Raw genomic sequence first — 18,055 nt, 5'->3', positions numbered from 1 at the left:
CATGGTTCCAGCCAGAGCGCGCAGGGCTGCTGGCCGGCAACGGCCGCCGCCAGCACCCCGACGAGGGCCACCCCACACCCGCCATGGGGGGGCTCCAATTAGGAGGCCGGACTGTAGCCAGTGCTGGTGAGGAAGTGGAGAAACTGAAACCCTCATCATGCACTGTGGCAGGGACACAGAATAAAGCGGCTGCTTTGGAGAGAGCTGGTGCCGCCCCAGAAAGCTGCACACAGAATCCCCAGACGACCCAGCGATTCCACTGCTAGTCTCAACCCGAGCAACTGAAAACAGGCACGTCTGAGACCTCCGTCCCAAAACGCCCACAGCAACACTATTCAACACGGCCCAAAGCTGGAGAAAACAAAGGTGCTCACCAACAGGCAGTCACACGCAACAGGGTGCGAGAGCATCACGCGGCCGGAGAGGGAGCAACGTTACGACACGCTGCAACGTGGATGAACCTCGAAAACATGGTGCTGAGGGAGACAAGCCAGACCCAGGGTAACAAATGCTGTAGAGGGCTGCTTAGTGGGACAGCCAGTTCAGGTAAATTCAGAGACATGGGAAAGGGAAGGCACTGCTTAACAGGTGCAGAGTTTCTGCTCGGGGTGATGAACGTATTTCAGAGCTACATGTGATGATGTGGCACAATGTTGTGAAAGTACCTAATGTGACTGGATAAAGAAGCTGTGGCATATTTATACAATGGAATACTATTCAGCCATAAAAATGACAACATACTGCCATTTGTAGCAACACGGATGTCCCAGGAGAATGTCATTCTAAGTGAAGTAAGCCAGAAAGAGAAAGAAAAATACCACATGAGATGGCTCATATGTGGGATCTTAAAAAAAAAAAAAAAAAAAAAAAAGGAGGAGGAGACAAACGAACTTAAATATAAAACAGAAACAGACTCACAGACATAGAATACAAACTTGTGGTTGCCAGGGGAAGTGGGGTGGAAAGGGATAGACTGGGAGTGCAAGATTTGTAGATACTGACAGGTATACATAAAATAGATAGCGGGGAGGGTATAGTTCAAGTGGTAGAGCGCATGCTTAGCGTGCAGGAGGTCCTGGGTTCAATACCCAGTACCTCCTCTAAAAATAAATAAACCTAATTACCTCCCTACCCGCCAAAATAAAATAATTAAATACAATTTAAAAAAGAGAACAGATAAACAAGTTTATACCGTATAGCCCAGGGAAATATATTCAAGATCTTGTAGTAGCTCACAGTGAAAAAGAATATGAATATATTTATATTCATGTATGACTGAAAAATTGTGCTGTACACCAGAAATTGACACAACATGGTAAACTGACTATATAACTCAATAATAAATAAATAAACGAATAAATAAGAAAGAACCTAACGTAACCAAAAGGAACACTTAAAGATGATTAAAATGATAAAATGTATATTTAAGTACATTTTACCACAAAAAAGGGGGGAAAAGATTGAGAGGCGTGAAAACATAACCTTACAGATGCAATCACGAACATCTTTAATGAAACCAATGCAATCATTAGAAAAGACTCCTTTAAAAGGAGAGGTGTATTTATAAGAGTAAAAATCAGATAACAATAAATATTAGTGTAGTAAGAAAAACAGGATGTAGCATAATGGTGCTGAGTGCACATCACGGATACATTTCAGGACACCTACTGACTTCCTGATGTCGGCAGCACACGAGTGTCTGCGGAAATGCACCCCAGCACCAGGAACAACAGGGCGTCCATGAGGCAGCCTGACCTCCAAGGGCTCGTGAAAATCATACTCGAAGCTTTTCCATTAAGTGTGGAAGTATTTCAGAAGTAAGAACAATAAAAGAAACTTCTACGGAATAGCACTGCATTTCCTGACGGGCTCAAGCACGTCTCTGCACAACACGGCAAGATCTGGAAGGGTCCATCCACATCGCCTTGCCCTGACAGAAGGTGTGGGGTCAGATGGGAGACCCTGCCTGCACAAGACTCAGTTTTCAAAAGAAAAATTCATGTATTACTGTATCATTTCATTTTTTTAATTCAACTGAAGGAAATTAATTGGGAAAAATTGAAAAGTGAAAATTACCCAAAAGCCAACTAAACATGAGTGTATAACCGTCCAAACGCTTTCCTGTGACAATGTGCTCACAAAAGTATAACCAACCTGGATCATATAAAAGGGACCCTACAGACACCTGAGGGAACCAGTTTCCCTGAACCAATGTGAACAAGAGAACCCACCCCCAGGGCGGAGGCTGCAGAGACCTCGTCATGGGGACGGGGACACACGGCATCGCCTACAAGATCCTGCACCAGACCCACTGGGGAACACGCTGGGTATTTGCAGTGACGCTGTCATGTGACACTCTGCACGCAGCACTCTGTAACTCCTCCATGAAAGAGCCCCAAAGAGAAAGGACAGAGCTGGGGAGCATGCTCCTCTCCCACCCACTGAGCCCTGTGTCTCTGCAGGACCCCACAGAGGGGCTCCCCCTCCTCCTCACAGACCAACTCCGGATCCCTTCACGCCCACCTGCGCCAAAGCCATCACCCAGGACTCACTTCCAATCAGAAGGGAGAAGGGAGGGGAAGCTCTCCAGGGGCAGGAGCCCCCAGCCTGGCGACCATGGGGCCTGGTGCATCTCTCTGCTTCAGGGACAGGTTCCTGTGCGGGCCGCACTCACCAAGGAGGGGACCCAGAGGTGACGGTGGAACAGGAAGACCGCAGAGAAGAAGCACAGGCTGTGCCACTGCTGCTCTGAACTTGCTCTCCAAGATTTGACAAAAAAAGCAAAGAGAACAGAAGAAACAGCTCTGGAGCCAGGAGCCAGGAACAGGGAGCTTCCTAGGAACTCTGCCAAGTGAGGGGGAGCCAGCCAGGACAGGGTGCTGGAGGTTCACCAGGAGCTTGAATTGCTACTGCCCTTGTGTTCTCTAATAGACGCCAAGAAGACTGCAATTCTGCTTAATGTCGTCTGGCTCCTGGAACTTGCTTCTTAGAAGAAGCTCTGTGAAGGCTGGCACCCAGGAAGCCCTGGGGTTTTCACGGCTTGTGGACAAGCAGCTTTCGTCTCGGCTTCTGCCATGGTCACACTGACGGAGCTGCCACGCGTGGTCCCCGGGACTGGGACCCACACCCTCAGAGGAAACAACTTGTGCTGTAGAAATTCTCCCCACCCCAGCACCCCCATCTCTCTAGTCCTTTAACTGTATGGCGGACAGAGTAGGGACAGGGCAGTTCTGGCTGGTCACCTCCGCCCCATCCCGGCCAGACTGCAGGCTCCATTCCGGGACACCGGATGGTTCTGCCTGGGACAAGCGTGGGCTCCTGAGGACAGAGGCCCCACACGTGCATGGCAGGGGCCGAGGGAGCGGTATGTCACCTCACACACAAGCCACTCTGCCGTACAAGCAGTGCGACTGGACTCACGGGGACCACGTGGTCTTCCAGCCTCTCAACTGTACACACTTTTCAGAGTTACAACCAGGAAAGGAAAATCCTTAAATTTTTTTTGATGTGAGAACAATGTTGTTAATACACTGTAAGACACTGGCAACCTGTGACACAGACCCCTGAGGGCAGGACGTGTCTCCCCCAGGCTGAAACGCACAGGCCTGAGTGAGGGTTGTCTGGTGTCCAGCCTCTGCAGAGACGCACAGGACTGAGGCCACAGGGCGTGGTCCCAAGCACTGACCTGAGGGAGGGACCCTGGGAACTGACCACATCCCCAGGGCTAGAGCTTTATGCGGGGCCCAGCCCTGCCCCAAAGCATGTCTCTCCTCTGAGGGCAGGCACTCTGTTCCCCTGCAGAACGTGGAGGTACGGGTAAGATGGACTGAGTTTACACACAAGAAAAAGGACACCCTCGTTCTTCTGTCCAGACGCGAAGAGCACGGGCCTCTCTGAAGCACCACAGCGAGGGACACAGTGCGGCGGGGGGGTGGGCACCCAGACGCCTGGCCGTCAGTCAGAAGACCATGCGTGAGCACGGGCAGGCATCTGCTGGGAAAGAGCCCTGAGACCTTCAGGGTCTTCGTTCAGAGTCGAGGGCTGGCAGGCAGGCAGGCAGGCGAGCCTTTGCTGAGCGCTGAGCCTGAAACGTGGACCAGGCTCCACCCAGCGCCTGGGTCTCGTCGGAACGCGGGCGCCGTCTGCTGGCGCACAGAGTAAGTGCAGGCTTGTGCAGAAAACAGTAGAAAAGCATTAATTCTCCCAGATGATCAGAAAGATCACATTCCTAACCCTACAGATTTTTTAAAAAATTTTCCTCAATACTGCTCTGTAACAGGGCTGAAATAACACGGGAAAAACAACACATTCATAGCCAGCCCCCATTCTGACAAAAAGACTGAGCGTGGTAAAGACAATAAACCAAAAGTGTTGAGCATTTTGAAGCATGCAACACAGAAACGTGGAATTCAGCCCCCATGAGAACGCCAGGTCTCTGAGGAAAGGGACTTGGGGGGTTTCCGACCACTACTGCACCGCCAATCCCGGGCCACAGTACACCCCAGGAGCCGCTGTTCCTACGGGCCACGGCAGAGATTAAAACTGAGACCACCTTAAATCACCACTTTCCTCAAAATAAACCCATTACACCCTAACACAAAATATGCTTATGAAAAACAACTATTTTTCAAAACGAAACAGCAGAGACTATAGGGGGAAGGTATAGTTCAAGTGACAGAGCGCGTGCTTAGCATCCACGTCCCTGGGTTCAATCCCTAGTGCCTCCTCTAAAAATAAACTGAATTACCTCCCCCTTTAAAAGGGGGGGGGGCAGAGACTAGAGGGGCGGGGCTGCTGCAGCGTTACAAACTTCCCTTCTCAGGCTGAGAGCCCAGCCCCCCACCCGCGCCCCGCCTGCCTCCGGCCCCGCCCCAGCCCCAGCCCCAACCCTGGAGCCCGGCCCCACCCCCGCCCCCGCCCCCGCCCCGCCCCCCGCCTCGGCCCCCAACTCCGGGACCCAGCGGGACGGAAAAAGCAGGCGGCGGTCCAACCGCACAGCCCGGAAGGGCTTTGGGGACCCTCCGCTACGCCGCCCACTACGGCGGAGTCCGTGCTGGTGGGCTGGTCCTGCTGAGCGGACGGACCCAGGACTCGAGGGGGCCGCACCGAGGGGCAGGCAGAAGGCAAGGCAGGGGCGGAAGGATGGGTGCAGCCCAGGTGCGCCTGAGGCCATCCTCGACACAGGGGACCCCTCCTTATTTTATCCAATTTACAAATACAGGATGCAGCTCTTCCGAGCAGCTTTGTTTTCAGAGAGCATTCTCGAAATTCAGGGTCATCTTCCCTTCAGATTTGGAATGCTCATTTTTCTTAATTTTCACTTTTTTAGTTGAAGTATAGTTGATTTACAGTGTTTCTGGTGTACAGCAAAGCGACTGAGTTATACATATATATATTCTTTTTCAGACTTTTCCATTATATGTTATTACAAGATGTTGAATATGGTCCCTCTGCGATACAAGTCCTTGTTTACTGCTTATTACTTTTTTAAAAAATACAGTAATCTATGAAGTGCATATAAAGGAGGGTCTCAATTTTTTTCTATAAAACTGATACATGTTCATTATTTTTTTAAAAATTTGTATTTCAAAAAATACAACAAAAATCTCAGTCCCAATCCCATAATTCAGAATATCCAAGTTAACTATGGGTTTCCCACCATTTTTTCCCCCAAGTAAAACTTAAAACTTGAGGTCTTCTGTAATGCATACAATTACTAAACAGAATAATAACTACCGACAGAAAATCCTCACTAACCCGTCATTCAAACTCTACCAGGGATCCAGGCCTGCAGCAAGCACGGGGTGGACCCCATGGGAGCTCCTGAGTGAACACGGGAAGCACGGGACGGGGTCTGGAGCAGTCACCAACAGTGGCCAAGGACAAGCAAGACAGGAGTTGCCAGCCGGCTGTCTCGGTCGGGCCTGGCCACTGCCAAGATCGCAGCCCGGGGAAGAAGTCCTAGGAAGGAAGGAAGCAGCCAAGGAGAGCAGGGAAGGACAGCAGAGGCAAGAACTGAGACCAGGGTGCAAGCAGCAGCCCCGTCGCCCTGCAAGCACATGGGGATGACAGGACAGCAGTGGAGGGGCAGGAGCATCTGGACAGAGCAGCGGGCACAGGGAATGTGGGTTCCCTGTGTAAGGAGAGGACGTCCAGGGGTGAGGGGCGAGCATGCAGGCTGCTAAGAGACACAGGGCAGCAGCAGCCTGGGTGGTGCTCAGAGCCCCACAGGGGAATGGACGGGGATGGACTGGGGGGACACGGGGGGATGCGGGGTCTCCCTTGGTGGGCAGTTGTAGGGGTGAGGGGGGAGTGTGGGGAGAGGGGGAGAGAGGGAGAGAGGAGGTTGGGGAGGAAGGGGAAACATTTTTTCATATTAATATTATGAAAATAATATTGGCATTATTCATAATAGCCCAAAAAGTGGAACTAATCCAAACGTCCCTCCTCAGATGAATGAGAAAAGCGTGGTCTCCCCCTACCATGACTTAACTTGACTAAAAGGGAATGAGACACTGACACACAGGAAAGCAGGATGATCCTTGGAAACAGCAACCCAGTCACAAAACATCACACGTTACATGATTCCATTCATATGCAATGTCAAGGATATGCAAACCTACAGAGACAGCCGGGAGACTGGGGGGTTGCCAGGGGTTGGGGAGGAGCAAATGGATGGCAAGAGGTTCACGCGGCCTTCTCTCTGCATTAGACAGCCAAAATACCCGACGGGTTACCCAACGAGTTTTAGAAATCGTTCACCCTACCAGGGAGACCGAGAGCGAGCTCCAGGCTACCGTGGGACGACCATGGTGACACACCAGAGGTTAGGTCCAGAAGGGGCATCTGCGGACCCCTGCAAGAACAAAATGCTGGAGTGTGCGTATACATCTTTTGGGGGAGGAATTATAAGAAATTGTAAGGAAGAGGAAGAGCAGAAAGGGAGGTGGAAGGTTACTTTGCAATAGGCACCTCTTCTCACCATTTAACTTTTTTGTGTTTTTCTTCTTCTGGACCTCAAATGTGCTAAGAATTCTGGTCATTCCAACTCTGGACATGATGCACTGTCACCCTGAACCATGCTTTCTTCACTTACTCAATTATTCTTAATCGTGTAACAAGGACCCATTAACCCGCCTACCACAAGGAAACTAGGGTCCTGACGAGACTACATCTAACTGTCCACATGGTTTCCCCACCCCTCCTCACCCGGCCTCTACACACCCAAAGCAGCTATTAAAACAGAACCTGTGGACTGCAGCTTCGTAAAAAAAAAAAAAAAAAAAAAAAAAAAAAAAAAAGTCCCAAAATTAACAAGCTAATGACAAGTTCATCTCAAGAAAGTACAACTGAACAATAAAATAAATAGAAATGAGAAGGAAGCAGACAATAAAATTGATGGAAATTTCTATTAAAAATACGGATGAGCTTCTAAACAAGGTATCAGCAACTTCAATTCAACTGGAAATAAAGTTAATACTAGCAGGTATTATGGGTGTGTCTCAGGCATGCAAGTGCGACTGAACTTAAGAAAAATTCACAAATGTAGTTCAGAGTAAGATTTTTAAAGATGTAGATTTGGTAAAATTCAATACCCAAGTATGATTTTAAAAACTCAGTAAATTAGGAAGAGGAGAGAATTGTGCTTGTTCTGATAAAGAACACGAAGAACTAATACAGTAAACATCATCCTAAATGGGGAAACATAGGAACCATTCCCTTCAAAATCAAGAATGATCATGAGAAGCAAATAAAAACTAGACAGGGACAGCCACACAGGGTAACAGCAAACGTGGCTCAGTGTTAACATGGGGCACCTGGGTGAAGGGCATATGGAAATTCTGCCTATTATTTCTGTAAGAGTTTTTTAAGTCTGAAATTATTTCAAACAGGCAAGTTCATAAAATAGTAGAAATAAGTAAAACCAAGAACACGGACATTGCTTCCATTCAGCACTGACTGGGAGTCCTAACCAGTACAATTAGACAAGAAATGTGCGGCCTGAGGATCAGAAAGGAAGAAACAGAAATGTTACTATCTGCAGATTATACTGCCTACAGATTACCAGGAGTAACAGCGGAGCTTAGCAAAGGAACTATATGCATACATGAGGTTAAATATTCAGCTAGCTGTCCTGCTACACACCATCACTGAGCAATCGGACATGATAATTAAGGAGAAGTCATACCTCATTTACAGCAGCATCGGACAGGCACAAGTTGTGGAGCCGGCTGGCCCTCACTGGAGTCAAAACCCCCACCCCTGGGCTCTCAGTGGGCCTGGAGCCATTGACACCTTAACCCCCATCCCCACTGCAGGACCCTCCGCATACCTCCATTTCTGCAAGATAAAAACACCTCAGTGTGTGTTTACCCTAACAAAACCCATCGCCCCAGGAGACAGCCCGGCTCACAACGCCTCAGAGACAGGCTCACATCCTGCCCTCATCAAAGTCGTAGAGGAGTCCTGTTCAGAGGAGTCCTGACGGATCTTACAGCCAATCAGGGACCAGTGCACGAACTGATCATGCAGCCCCTCCTCCTTACGTGCACATCCCCCGTCCCCCTAAAGAAGACCCTGTGCGCCATCGGGGTCTCGCATGGGCTCCTCTCGCTGTGTGGCACACTGATGCCTGCGACAGCGTCCCTATTAAACTCTCCTGAATGCTTCTCGGTCTCTGGTCACTTTACCAACCCGAGCATCACTGTCACCGGCCTGTTTGTGCCCACACCACCAGTTACCTAGAACTAAACCTACAAAAGATGGTACAACCTCTGCAGGAAAGTACAATTTGACTGAGTTTGTTTTTCTTAACTAAACGAATAGAGAGATTTTATATTCACCAACAAGAAGGCATGATATGGGGGAGATGTCACAGGTTGTCAATTGACCTACAGATTCAATGCAAGTCCAACTAATATCCCAACATCGTTTTTCATGAAATTTGAGGATTCTAAAGTTTATATAGAAGAATAAATGGCCCAAAATACCCAGAATGCTTCTGAGGTCCGTTTCCAGTACTGATGATGAGCAAGGAACTGAGGCGCGGGCAGAGGCGCTGACCAAAGGCGAGAATCCAGAGGGAGTCCCGCACAAGTGGCCCCAGGACGTGCGGTGTCAGGTCCGTGGGGAAAGGAAGACCCGTTCATACCTGAAGCTAAGAAAGAATAATTAAGTGTACGAAAAAAGATGACACTGAATCCCTACTGCTACCATTTATTTTTAATTTTAAATACAAGAAAAGAGCCAACTCCAAAAGAAATAAGGAATTACACGTCAAAAACAAAACTTAAGAGTTAAAACCTACATAAACTTCTAGACTGTGAGATAAAGAGACCTTTCTCAGAACAAGAAAACAACTAATTGTAAAACTAGGAGAATACATGAACAATACCCACAACTAACAAAGAATCTGCACTAAGAACATACAGAGAACTGCAAAATAATGAGCACAAAAACAGACCAACATGTGCGGACGTCCCACAATAAAAGTAGACAGATTCAGTCAGTAAACACGTGGTGGCCAACAGCATTAGTGATCAGGGAAATACCAACTAAGACGGCGGTAAGATGCCATTTCACACACATGCACGTGACCCAACCAAAGGCCGGCCAGTACCGCTGGAGAGGACAGGGCACAGGGTTTCTGCATTTAGAGGGGGCAGGGGTCCACCGGCACAGCCCCTGGGAACCGCTCCGCAATCTCTCCAAGAGTCGATCATTTACATATCAATGCCTGGGCATTCCACCCCCAGCTTCACACCCAAGAAAGTTCAGAGCACAGAAATGTTCCTAGCAGAAGAGGCCACAATTTTTAAAAAGAGAAAAAAAGAAAAAACCTTGGAAACTAAAATGTCCCTGTGGGAGAGTGGATGAAAAAACTTTTTTTCACACAGCGAAAGGTTAGAAAGCAGACAAAATAAACCCATTACAGCAACACACAGCATGAATGAGTCTTAGCAATACCAAGGTAATGAAAAAGAAAATCCCAGAAAATCACTCTTTATGAAATTAAAAACTATTAAAATAGAAATGTTTTAGAAATACAAGTGCACTGCAAGTGTAAAAAGCAGGCGGGGAGACTGATCACGAGGTTCGGAGCAGCGAGTGAGCTCCCCGCGCGCGCGGGGGTGTGTGTGTGCGTGCGTGTGTGCGTGGGTGCGCGCGCAGGCAGGCTTCTTAGCTGTGTCAATAGAGGTTATCTGGGTCAGGAAATTAAAAGGGCTTTTCTTTGTATTAATATTAAAAAAAAGCCACTTACATATGTATATTTTTTGTATCACTTTAAGATTTCCTTCATGCAACTTATAAAAACTTACATGGTAATATCTGAGTAGTCATCCAAATATTTATAATGAAAATGTTTGTGTTATGTGAAAAAATACTGGTATTTTGTTTCAATTCAATGACAAACTTATTAGGCCTTAATTTTCAAGGAAGTAACATGACATTAAAATCTGTAAACGCTGAAAAACACCATTAGGAATGCTTTGTAATTTGGACTTGGTAAAACCTTATAAATAGAAAGACAAAAGGGAACAAATTTTAGAAAACAATGAGAAGTATAAAAAAGCCAGTTAAAAATCTACGTACCGGACAGTAACATTTACACGTCAAATGCGTAACGCACGTACACACACACATCCGCGTGCAAAGGCGCAGGGAAGTCCAGGAGGAGATTCACTCCCAGCTCAGAGTAAGGCCTAAGCGCAGGACAGGCACACAAGGGACTAGAGGGAAGGGGACGAGGAAAAGGTAACTCTGGATAAATAAGCCAAGTTAAAGGGACAGAGAAACGTGGGGCAGCGACCTCAGGTTAGTGAAGGCATCTCTGAAGACTGAACCAGAGCATCTGCCAAGAGCCCAGGCAGGGAGGCTCAGGGGTCCGGGGCGGGCAGGGGTCCGCCCTTCTGACACAGGCAGTGACTTGAGCAAGGAGGAGTGACCCGGGAGTCCTGTTGTTTGTTTCAGTGTTTAAGGGCTCCTCTGGGTTCCAGCAGAGAATGAATCCTACAGGCAAGTGTGAGTGACTGAATCCTGCAAAGGACCCAGAGCAGGGGGTGCGGCTACATCAAGTAGAGAAGGGGTCAGATTCCTACCAGGTGGTTCTCCATCGGGGCACTTCCCCACTAAGATACTTTTTGTCGTCATGACCAGGTAGGGGAGAGTGACTGGCATCACCATCCCACATGGCCCAGGACAGCCCCCCAGCAAAAAGGCTGGGCCATGCCGGCAGGACCACCGCTCGAGGCTGAGAAGCCTGTTGTCTCGGGTTTGATTTCCTCTGTTCACATTTCTATTTCCAGCTCGGATCTCCTTCCATGTGAAGGACTACAGATGTGTCCACACTCAACACCGAGCTCGTGACCACCCAACACCACCCCTCCACGTGTACTTCCTCTCCGTTCACACTCCTGCGGCGCTCAGGCCCCCAACTCCAAGAATCTGACTTCCTCTCTTCCTTGTCACAAATCACAGCTGGTCCATCACTGGGGTCGGCCTTCAAAGTACTTCTGGAGTCCGACTACTCAAGACTTCATCCTCACTCTTCTCTCCCTCCATGTGCACATGCAATTTCTTTTTACATCATGAGTGGTCCCTCTTTAAAACAGATCCCAAATCTGACCTGACCTTTCTTCCCACCCCCTCACTGACCTGGGTCTCCTCGCCTGAGTTGTACAGCCCCCACCTCCTGCGGGCTCCCTGGCTCGCAGCTGCTTCTCAACACGCAGAGAGTGGCCCGGGCGTCCATCCCACCCAGAGAGCCCAGCCCTGCCTCCGTCCCTGCCCTCAGCACACGGTGGCCATGCAGGCCTGCCACCTGCCTTCCCACACCCCATCCAGTCTGCTCTTGCTTGTCCGTGTCCCCCTGGGGTACAAGCCTCCAACCAGCGGGCTCACTGCTTCAGCCCAGGAAGGGCGGGGCACAGGGTGGGCCCCCAGGCTCTTGCTGACTGAGCAGGTGGAGGTGAGGGTGTGTGGACGACCTGTGAACAGCAATCAGAGGTCCAGCAGGACCCCTGACTGCTCCCCTACCTTCGGGTGTGAGTCTAGCCCCTGCTCTGGGCCAGGCCTGGGGCCACAGCAGTCATGGAGAGCGAAGTCCAGCTGAGTACCTCCCACACGTCAGCACAGACCCAACAACCATGCCTAGTAGGAAGATAATATTAAGGGGAAGTTTTGAAACAAGTATCACAACCTTAACTCAAAATGTTCCATGTCCTTCCAGGTTCTCTCCATGTGTGCACATTTCACCGACCGTGAGCTATGTCAGTTCAATCCTTCCCTCCAATATCCCATTGTGTCCCCGGTCTCCATGACGGCCACATTAGCGGGAGTCCAGCATCCCATCAAGCTGACGCTGCACCAAGCAGTGAACACTTCTCGATCACTGACCACCTGTGATTTTTCAATGCATCATCACTTTGAAAACACTACGAATGTCTTCCTAAGTGACACTCACAGTGAGCTCACCACTCGTTACCACCGAGCCTGAGTGAGCACCCACTGCACAGGGAGCGCTGTCCTCTCTTCAGGTGAAGCCCCATAAATACGAATCCTGGGTCCAGGGTAACAATGGTTCTCGGTCTTTCTGACCAACCTCCACTAGCCAGGCTACCAGCCCAGTGCTCAAACATGTCACCATCCGATTCAGATGCACCCCCTCCCCCAGCCCAAACTTGGACCCCTGAAAGCTCAGCCCCACGCGCATGTTCCCTGCACTTCCCAACTTCAGAGGCATCTCCCAGTGTCTCTCTATCCAGGGTACTGCGCACCTTGGCCCAGGCAGGCCCAATCTGACACCAGGCTTCCGGTCTGTGCTGCCTCCCTGTTCCTATTCTCCAGTCCAGCCCGTCCCTTTGGGGCCCAACCCGTATTACGTGTTAGTCTGCGACTCAGCTGACACCAACAGTCACTCGTGTTTCCTGCATCAGTTACAGGTACGACTCCACCCAGAGGTAATGCGTTTAAAAGAACGCTCAGCACAACCCCTACAGAACCTCAAGTGGCTTCCCTGTGAAAAGTGGCAGGTTGACCTTAAAATTCGTATGGAAACTTAAGAGACCCACAACAGCCAAAACAATCTTGAAAAAGAAAAATGACTTTGGAGAACTCGCATTTCCCCATTTCAAAACTCCCCACAAGGCTACAGTGACCAAGATGGTGTGGTACCTGCATAAACACATTCATCTGATCCATGAAACGGAATTCGAAGCCCAGGAATAAACCCAGGTATATGCAGTCAGCTGAATTTCCACAGACATCAAGACCTCTCAATGTGAAAGAAGAGTCTTTTCAACAAATGGTGCTAGGACAACTGGATATCATGTACAAAAATTAACCTAAAATGGATCAAAGATCTAACATCAAAGAGTTAAAACAACAAAACTCTTAGAAGAAAACACAGGCATAAATCTTCATGACCTAGGACTTGGCCGCTATTTCTCAGATCCAACACCAGAAACACAAGCAACAGAGAAAAATAAACCAAATTAAAAATGTTTGTGCTCCAAAGAACACCATCAAGGAAGCGAACACACCCCACCCCCCAGCCTGGGGAAGATACCTGCCAGTCACGCATCTGACGAGGAGCCTGCAACTACAGGATGAAGGTAAAGTTCTATATTGATTTAGAAGAACTAGCACCGTCATGATGTCCAAGAACAAGAAGTGTCTTTCCACGGCTTAGGTCTTTCGTTTCGGAGTGCTCTACACTATTCCTCATACCAAACGTGCACATCATTTAAACTCATCCCAGAATCTTTTACCTTTTGTGTTGTTGTTGTTGTTGTAAATGGGTTACTGTTCTGTATATATGTGAAGGCTGCGGATTTTCATACCTCAGTTTTACATCCAGTTCCTCTACTGAATGATTCAAAAGTCTGCATTTCAGCACCGACGCTCTCAGGTTTTCCAGATATAGTTACCTCACTTACAAACGGTTTTACCACTTATTTTCAAATTTTTTGTCTCTAACAGTTCTCTTGTCTAGTTACACTGTATAATCCCAGCAACAAAATGTTAACGATTCGTGCAGATGATAAGCAGCCTAACTGTGTTACTGATCTTGGTGGGAGCACCTCCAGGATTTCCCCACCAAGAGAGACAGACAGATGGATGGGGAGGGAGGGAGGGAGGGGCGGGTAGATTCGAGACAGACAGACTGCAAGCTTGGAAGCAAGTCCCACCCCAGCTGAACTCAGAACCATGCCCGCTGACATCCCGACTGCAGCCTGTTTAAAGAGACCCTGAGCCGGAGGGCCCAGCCTGGGTTCCTGAGCACAGGACTGGGAGACAATAAACATGACCACACAACTGTGAGATGAAAAAAAGCTGCCAAATTTGAGGGAAACTGCTACACAGCAATAGGTAAGTAAAATAATATCTTTACTAAACTTTGACAAGTTATTTTTTCCTAGGAAAGTCTCCGTATCATCTAGATTTTCACATTTATTTGCCAAGAATTATACAAAATAGTCTCATAATTTTGTTATCCCACAAAGCAAGAAGGTGCTGAAAGACTAATGGGATCATCTTAAAAAAAACACAGGGAACTGGATTCAATCTCTTGTAGTAACCTAAATGGAAAAGAACATGGAAACGAGTATATGTATGTAATATGTTATGTCTAAGGCATTGTGCTGTACCCCAGAAACTGACACATTATAAACTGACTATGCTACAACTAAAAAAATTTTTAGAAGACATAATATCTTGCCTAAAGGGCTCCAACTGGCCAAATTTGAGATAATCTGACCATCACAAAGAATAAGGATGAAAATACATTATAACATATTTAATAAACACTCTGTAGTAACAGCAAAAGAGTGAGGAGTTCGAAGGAGGAAAGAAAGGTCTTTGTAAAGAAGACTCAGCCAGTGACTGGGAGGGAATGAGACAGCCGGCCGGTGACTCATGAGGAAGGACAGGCACCTGCAGGAGGGGAAGGCCCAGCAGACACTGTCCTCACCAAGCGTGGGGGCAAACTGACCTGGGACTCCTGACATGATGGAAAAGTCCCCAGCGCCACCTGTGCAGCAACCTGTCAACACTGCTTCTCCTGAGCCTAACGCCTGATTGTTAAGGACACTGGCCGACAGTCCATGAAATTCCCCGAGTTCAACCACAGCGCTGTGGTTATGTAGGAAGGTCTTTGTTTTGAGGAGACACACACTGAAAATTTAGGGGTGAAGGGTCATGACGTCTGTAACCAACTCTCTAACAGTTCATTAAAAACAACACACACAGCACACAGATGGACCTGGAGACGATCACACTAAGTCAGCCAGAGAAGGACAACCACCACGTGACATCACTTTTACACGTGGAATCCAAAATACGATACAAGTGAACTTATTTACAAAACAGACTCAGACACAGAAAACAATGGCTACCAAAGAGGAAGGGGCGGAGGGATAAATTAGGAGTCTGGGATCAGCAGCTACAAACTACTACACACAAAAGCGATGAACAACAAGGTCCTACTGTAGAGCATAGGGGCCCATATTCAGTAGCCTGTAATAACCTATAATGGAAAAGAATCTGGAAAAGAATATACATGTACAACTGAATCAATACGCTCTAGAAACTAACACAACGTGGTAAATCAACTGTACTTCAACTAAAAAGCAACAGATCAAGTCCAACCATAAAAACCACAACAGCAGTGTGTCAGCATGGAAATTCCTCAGCGTGAGTCCTGTTGCTGCAAACAGTCACACAGCCTCCAGCCAAGGGCGCTAATGAAAGACCCCAGGCCCCAACAGCCCCGCAGGGTCCAGCTCAGGGCCTCAGCAGCACCCGGCCGGCCCAGAGACCCGGCTTCCCAGCCCTCAACAGACATAAGGTGGGACGGCTGCCCCAGGAGGCAGGACAGGGTGTGTCTGCAGGCACACGTTGAAGGTAGGCAGGAGGGCAGGCCCAGGTGCACGGAAAGCAGCTGGGAGGCCATGGCGCCCGCAGCACAGGGAGCCAGGGGAGAAGACAGCGGGGCCCCGGTCAGACGCTACTCAAGGCCCCGTCAGCAAGCTGAAGAGCACCGAGGCCACAGGAGGACAGCTCGCAGAGCAGAAACCTTCAGAGCCACCCAGGCCCAGGCAGAGAGCTGGGAGAAGAGGTGGGGAGAAGAGGTGGAGGGCGGGGAACGTCCCTGGGGAAAGGTGGAGCCAGCGGCACCCCTGAGGAGCACGGTCCACAACCGCACCGTCACGTGGGATGAGGCCACAGCAGAAACTGAGGGGTCAGGTGAGGGGCTGGAGCCTCATCCAGGGCTGGAGCTGCCCACCAGCCCACCAAGCCATCAGTAAGTAGGTCCCCAAACCTGGAAGCTGGCAAAGGTGAGGCAGGGGTCAGCACGGCCCTGCTGAGATGGCTCAGGGGAAGGACGGGCCCTGGCACCTCAATATCTAGATGCTGTGCTCAGGAGGGTCCTGCAAACAAGACCAAGAAGAAAGGCTCAAGGAGGTAGGAAAAACCAGCAGAGTAAGGTGATCTGGAAGCCAAGTGGAGATAACTAATCACTCCTTTTTTTTTTTTTAAATCTGAATGTCAGATGCTGTCAGAGGTCTAGTAAAAAGAAGGCTGACAACTAGCCAATGAATTTGGCTACCCCTAAGTCAATGGTGCCCAGCTCGGAACGGGCTCCAAGGGCAGGCCTGGTGGGTCTGGGAACAGCGAAGGCAGAATGCAGTCAGAATACCTGGGATTTAATGCCCAGAAAGGTAAAGCACTGGAGCACAAATACCCCCATCTCCACAGCCAGAATGACAAGATGTTCAGCTGAAAAGCAGCTGAGACACTCAATGTTCCAACCCATCTCTGGGCCAGGAGGTCTGTGGCCGTGCTGGACCGAAACCTAGGCCCAAGGAGGCCTGAGCTTACAACCACACACCTCACAGGGCTGCAGACAGTGCGACAGGCCCCACGCCACTCTGCCTTCTGGCAGCTCTGACCCCCACCAATGCACCCCGACTCGTGCTCTGAGGCCAGGCGGCCACTAGCAGGCTGGAGCTGGCTTCCCAGCGCCCCCTCCCACTCAGAACAGGACCCTCTTCCAGCCTTCCACTAAACCCTCTACCCTCCAGCCCTTTTCCTGGAGAACTGAGCTGTCGTCCTCTCCCCTAAGCTGCAGGACTCTTGTCCCAGATGGTCCAAAGTTCATGCAAACTTGAACTGTCCTTCAGGTTAGAGCAATACTGTCCAAGAGAAACACAGCATGAGCCATAAGTATATTCCAAATTTTCTAGCAATCATGGTAAAAAGTAGAAACAGGAGCAATTAATTTTAACAAATTTTATTTAACCCAATATGTATCCAAAATGTTACCATTTCAACATGTAATCAATATAAACAATTCGTACTCCCCCAAAAAGCAAAATGTCTCAGTAAGTCTCTAAAATCCAGTGCACCTCTCAGTCCAGCGTGGACAGCTACCGAGTGTTCAGAAATCGCGTAGGGCTGTGGCCAGCTTGCTGGAGGTGGCAGCCACCTGTCCACTCCAGTCTGTGCACGTGCAGAAGCCACCCCTGCCCCAAGGCCCCGTCTGGAGTCCAGAGTGAAGACACTGGCGGTCTCGGTCTGCAGTGGGCGCGAGCAAGCAGGAGGCCTTCTCTATCGTGCCAAGGGTCCCGCCATCCCCACTGTGGCTTCCACACCCCACATCCCCTTTAACTTAGCAGGCCTGGAACTGCATCCTCCTCAGAACTACAACCCAGGAACCTCCCCAGAGACCAGGCACCGACCAGTTCTATCATCTGCCACCCAGTTCAGAAGCCAACACACAGAAGACAGTAAGTATTTGTTACAAAAATGAACAAATGTAGGACAAATCACTGAATAAACGGTTCCTGTCTACACCTGGAAGCCAGTTAATTCCTAAAGGATTCACCCAAGGACACCGTCCAAAAAAAAAACAGGCTAATTCTGGCCCCTTCTCCTTTTACATTAAGCAATACAACAGACAGCACCTAAAAGCAGGCCAGGTAAGAGGCGAGGCTTGGAAAACTAACAAAAGGTAAAGCCCTACCTTCACATGGCTTACAGTCTAGTCACTGAA

General features: G+C 49.1%; 1 protein-coding gene across 20 annotated transcripts in view; it reads right to left on the bottom strand.

Annotated features, from left to right (window-relative positions):
• The window catches only part of EHMT1 (euchromatic histone lysine methyltransferase 1), a 119,326-nt gene that overhangs the window by 79,256 nt on the left and 22,015 nt on the right, over nt 1-18,055 (bottom strand). For 17 of the 20 annotated variants that reach the window (XR_012506667.1, XR_012506669.1, XR_012506670.1 and 14 more), the window contains exon 2: nt 8,991-9,157. The exons of the other annotated variants lie outside the window; for them this stretch is intronic. Coding sequence is in view for 12 of the 17 variants with exons in the window: in XM_074362771.1 (XP_074218872.1) it covers nt 8,991-9,149 (159 nt within the window). In the remaining 5 variants the exon portion in view is untranslated. The remainder of the gene's footprint in view (nt 1-8,990; nt 9,158-18,055) is intronic. 20 annotated transcript variants of the gene reach the window in all.

The sequence above is a fragment of the Camelus bactrianus genome, chromosome 4, assembly GCF_048773025.1.
Source record: "Camelus bactrianus isolate YW-2024 breed Bactrian camel chromosome 4, ASM4877302v1, whole genome shotgun sequence".
Taxonomy (NCBI): domain Eukaryota; kingdom Metazoa; phylum Chordata; class Mammalia; order Artiodactyla; family Camelidae; genus Camelus; species Camelus bactrianus.
The sequence above is the reverse complement of the archived record's forward strand: the minus strand, read 5'-3'. Positions and strand labels throughout refer to the sequence as shown.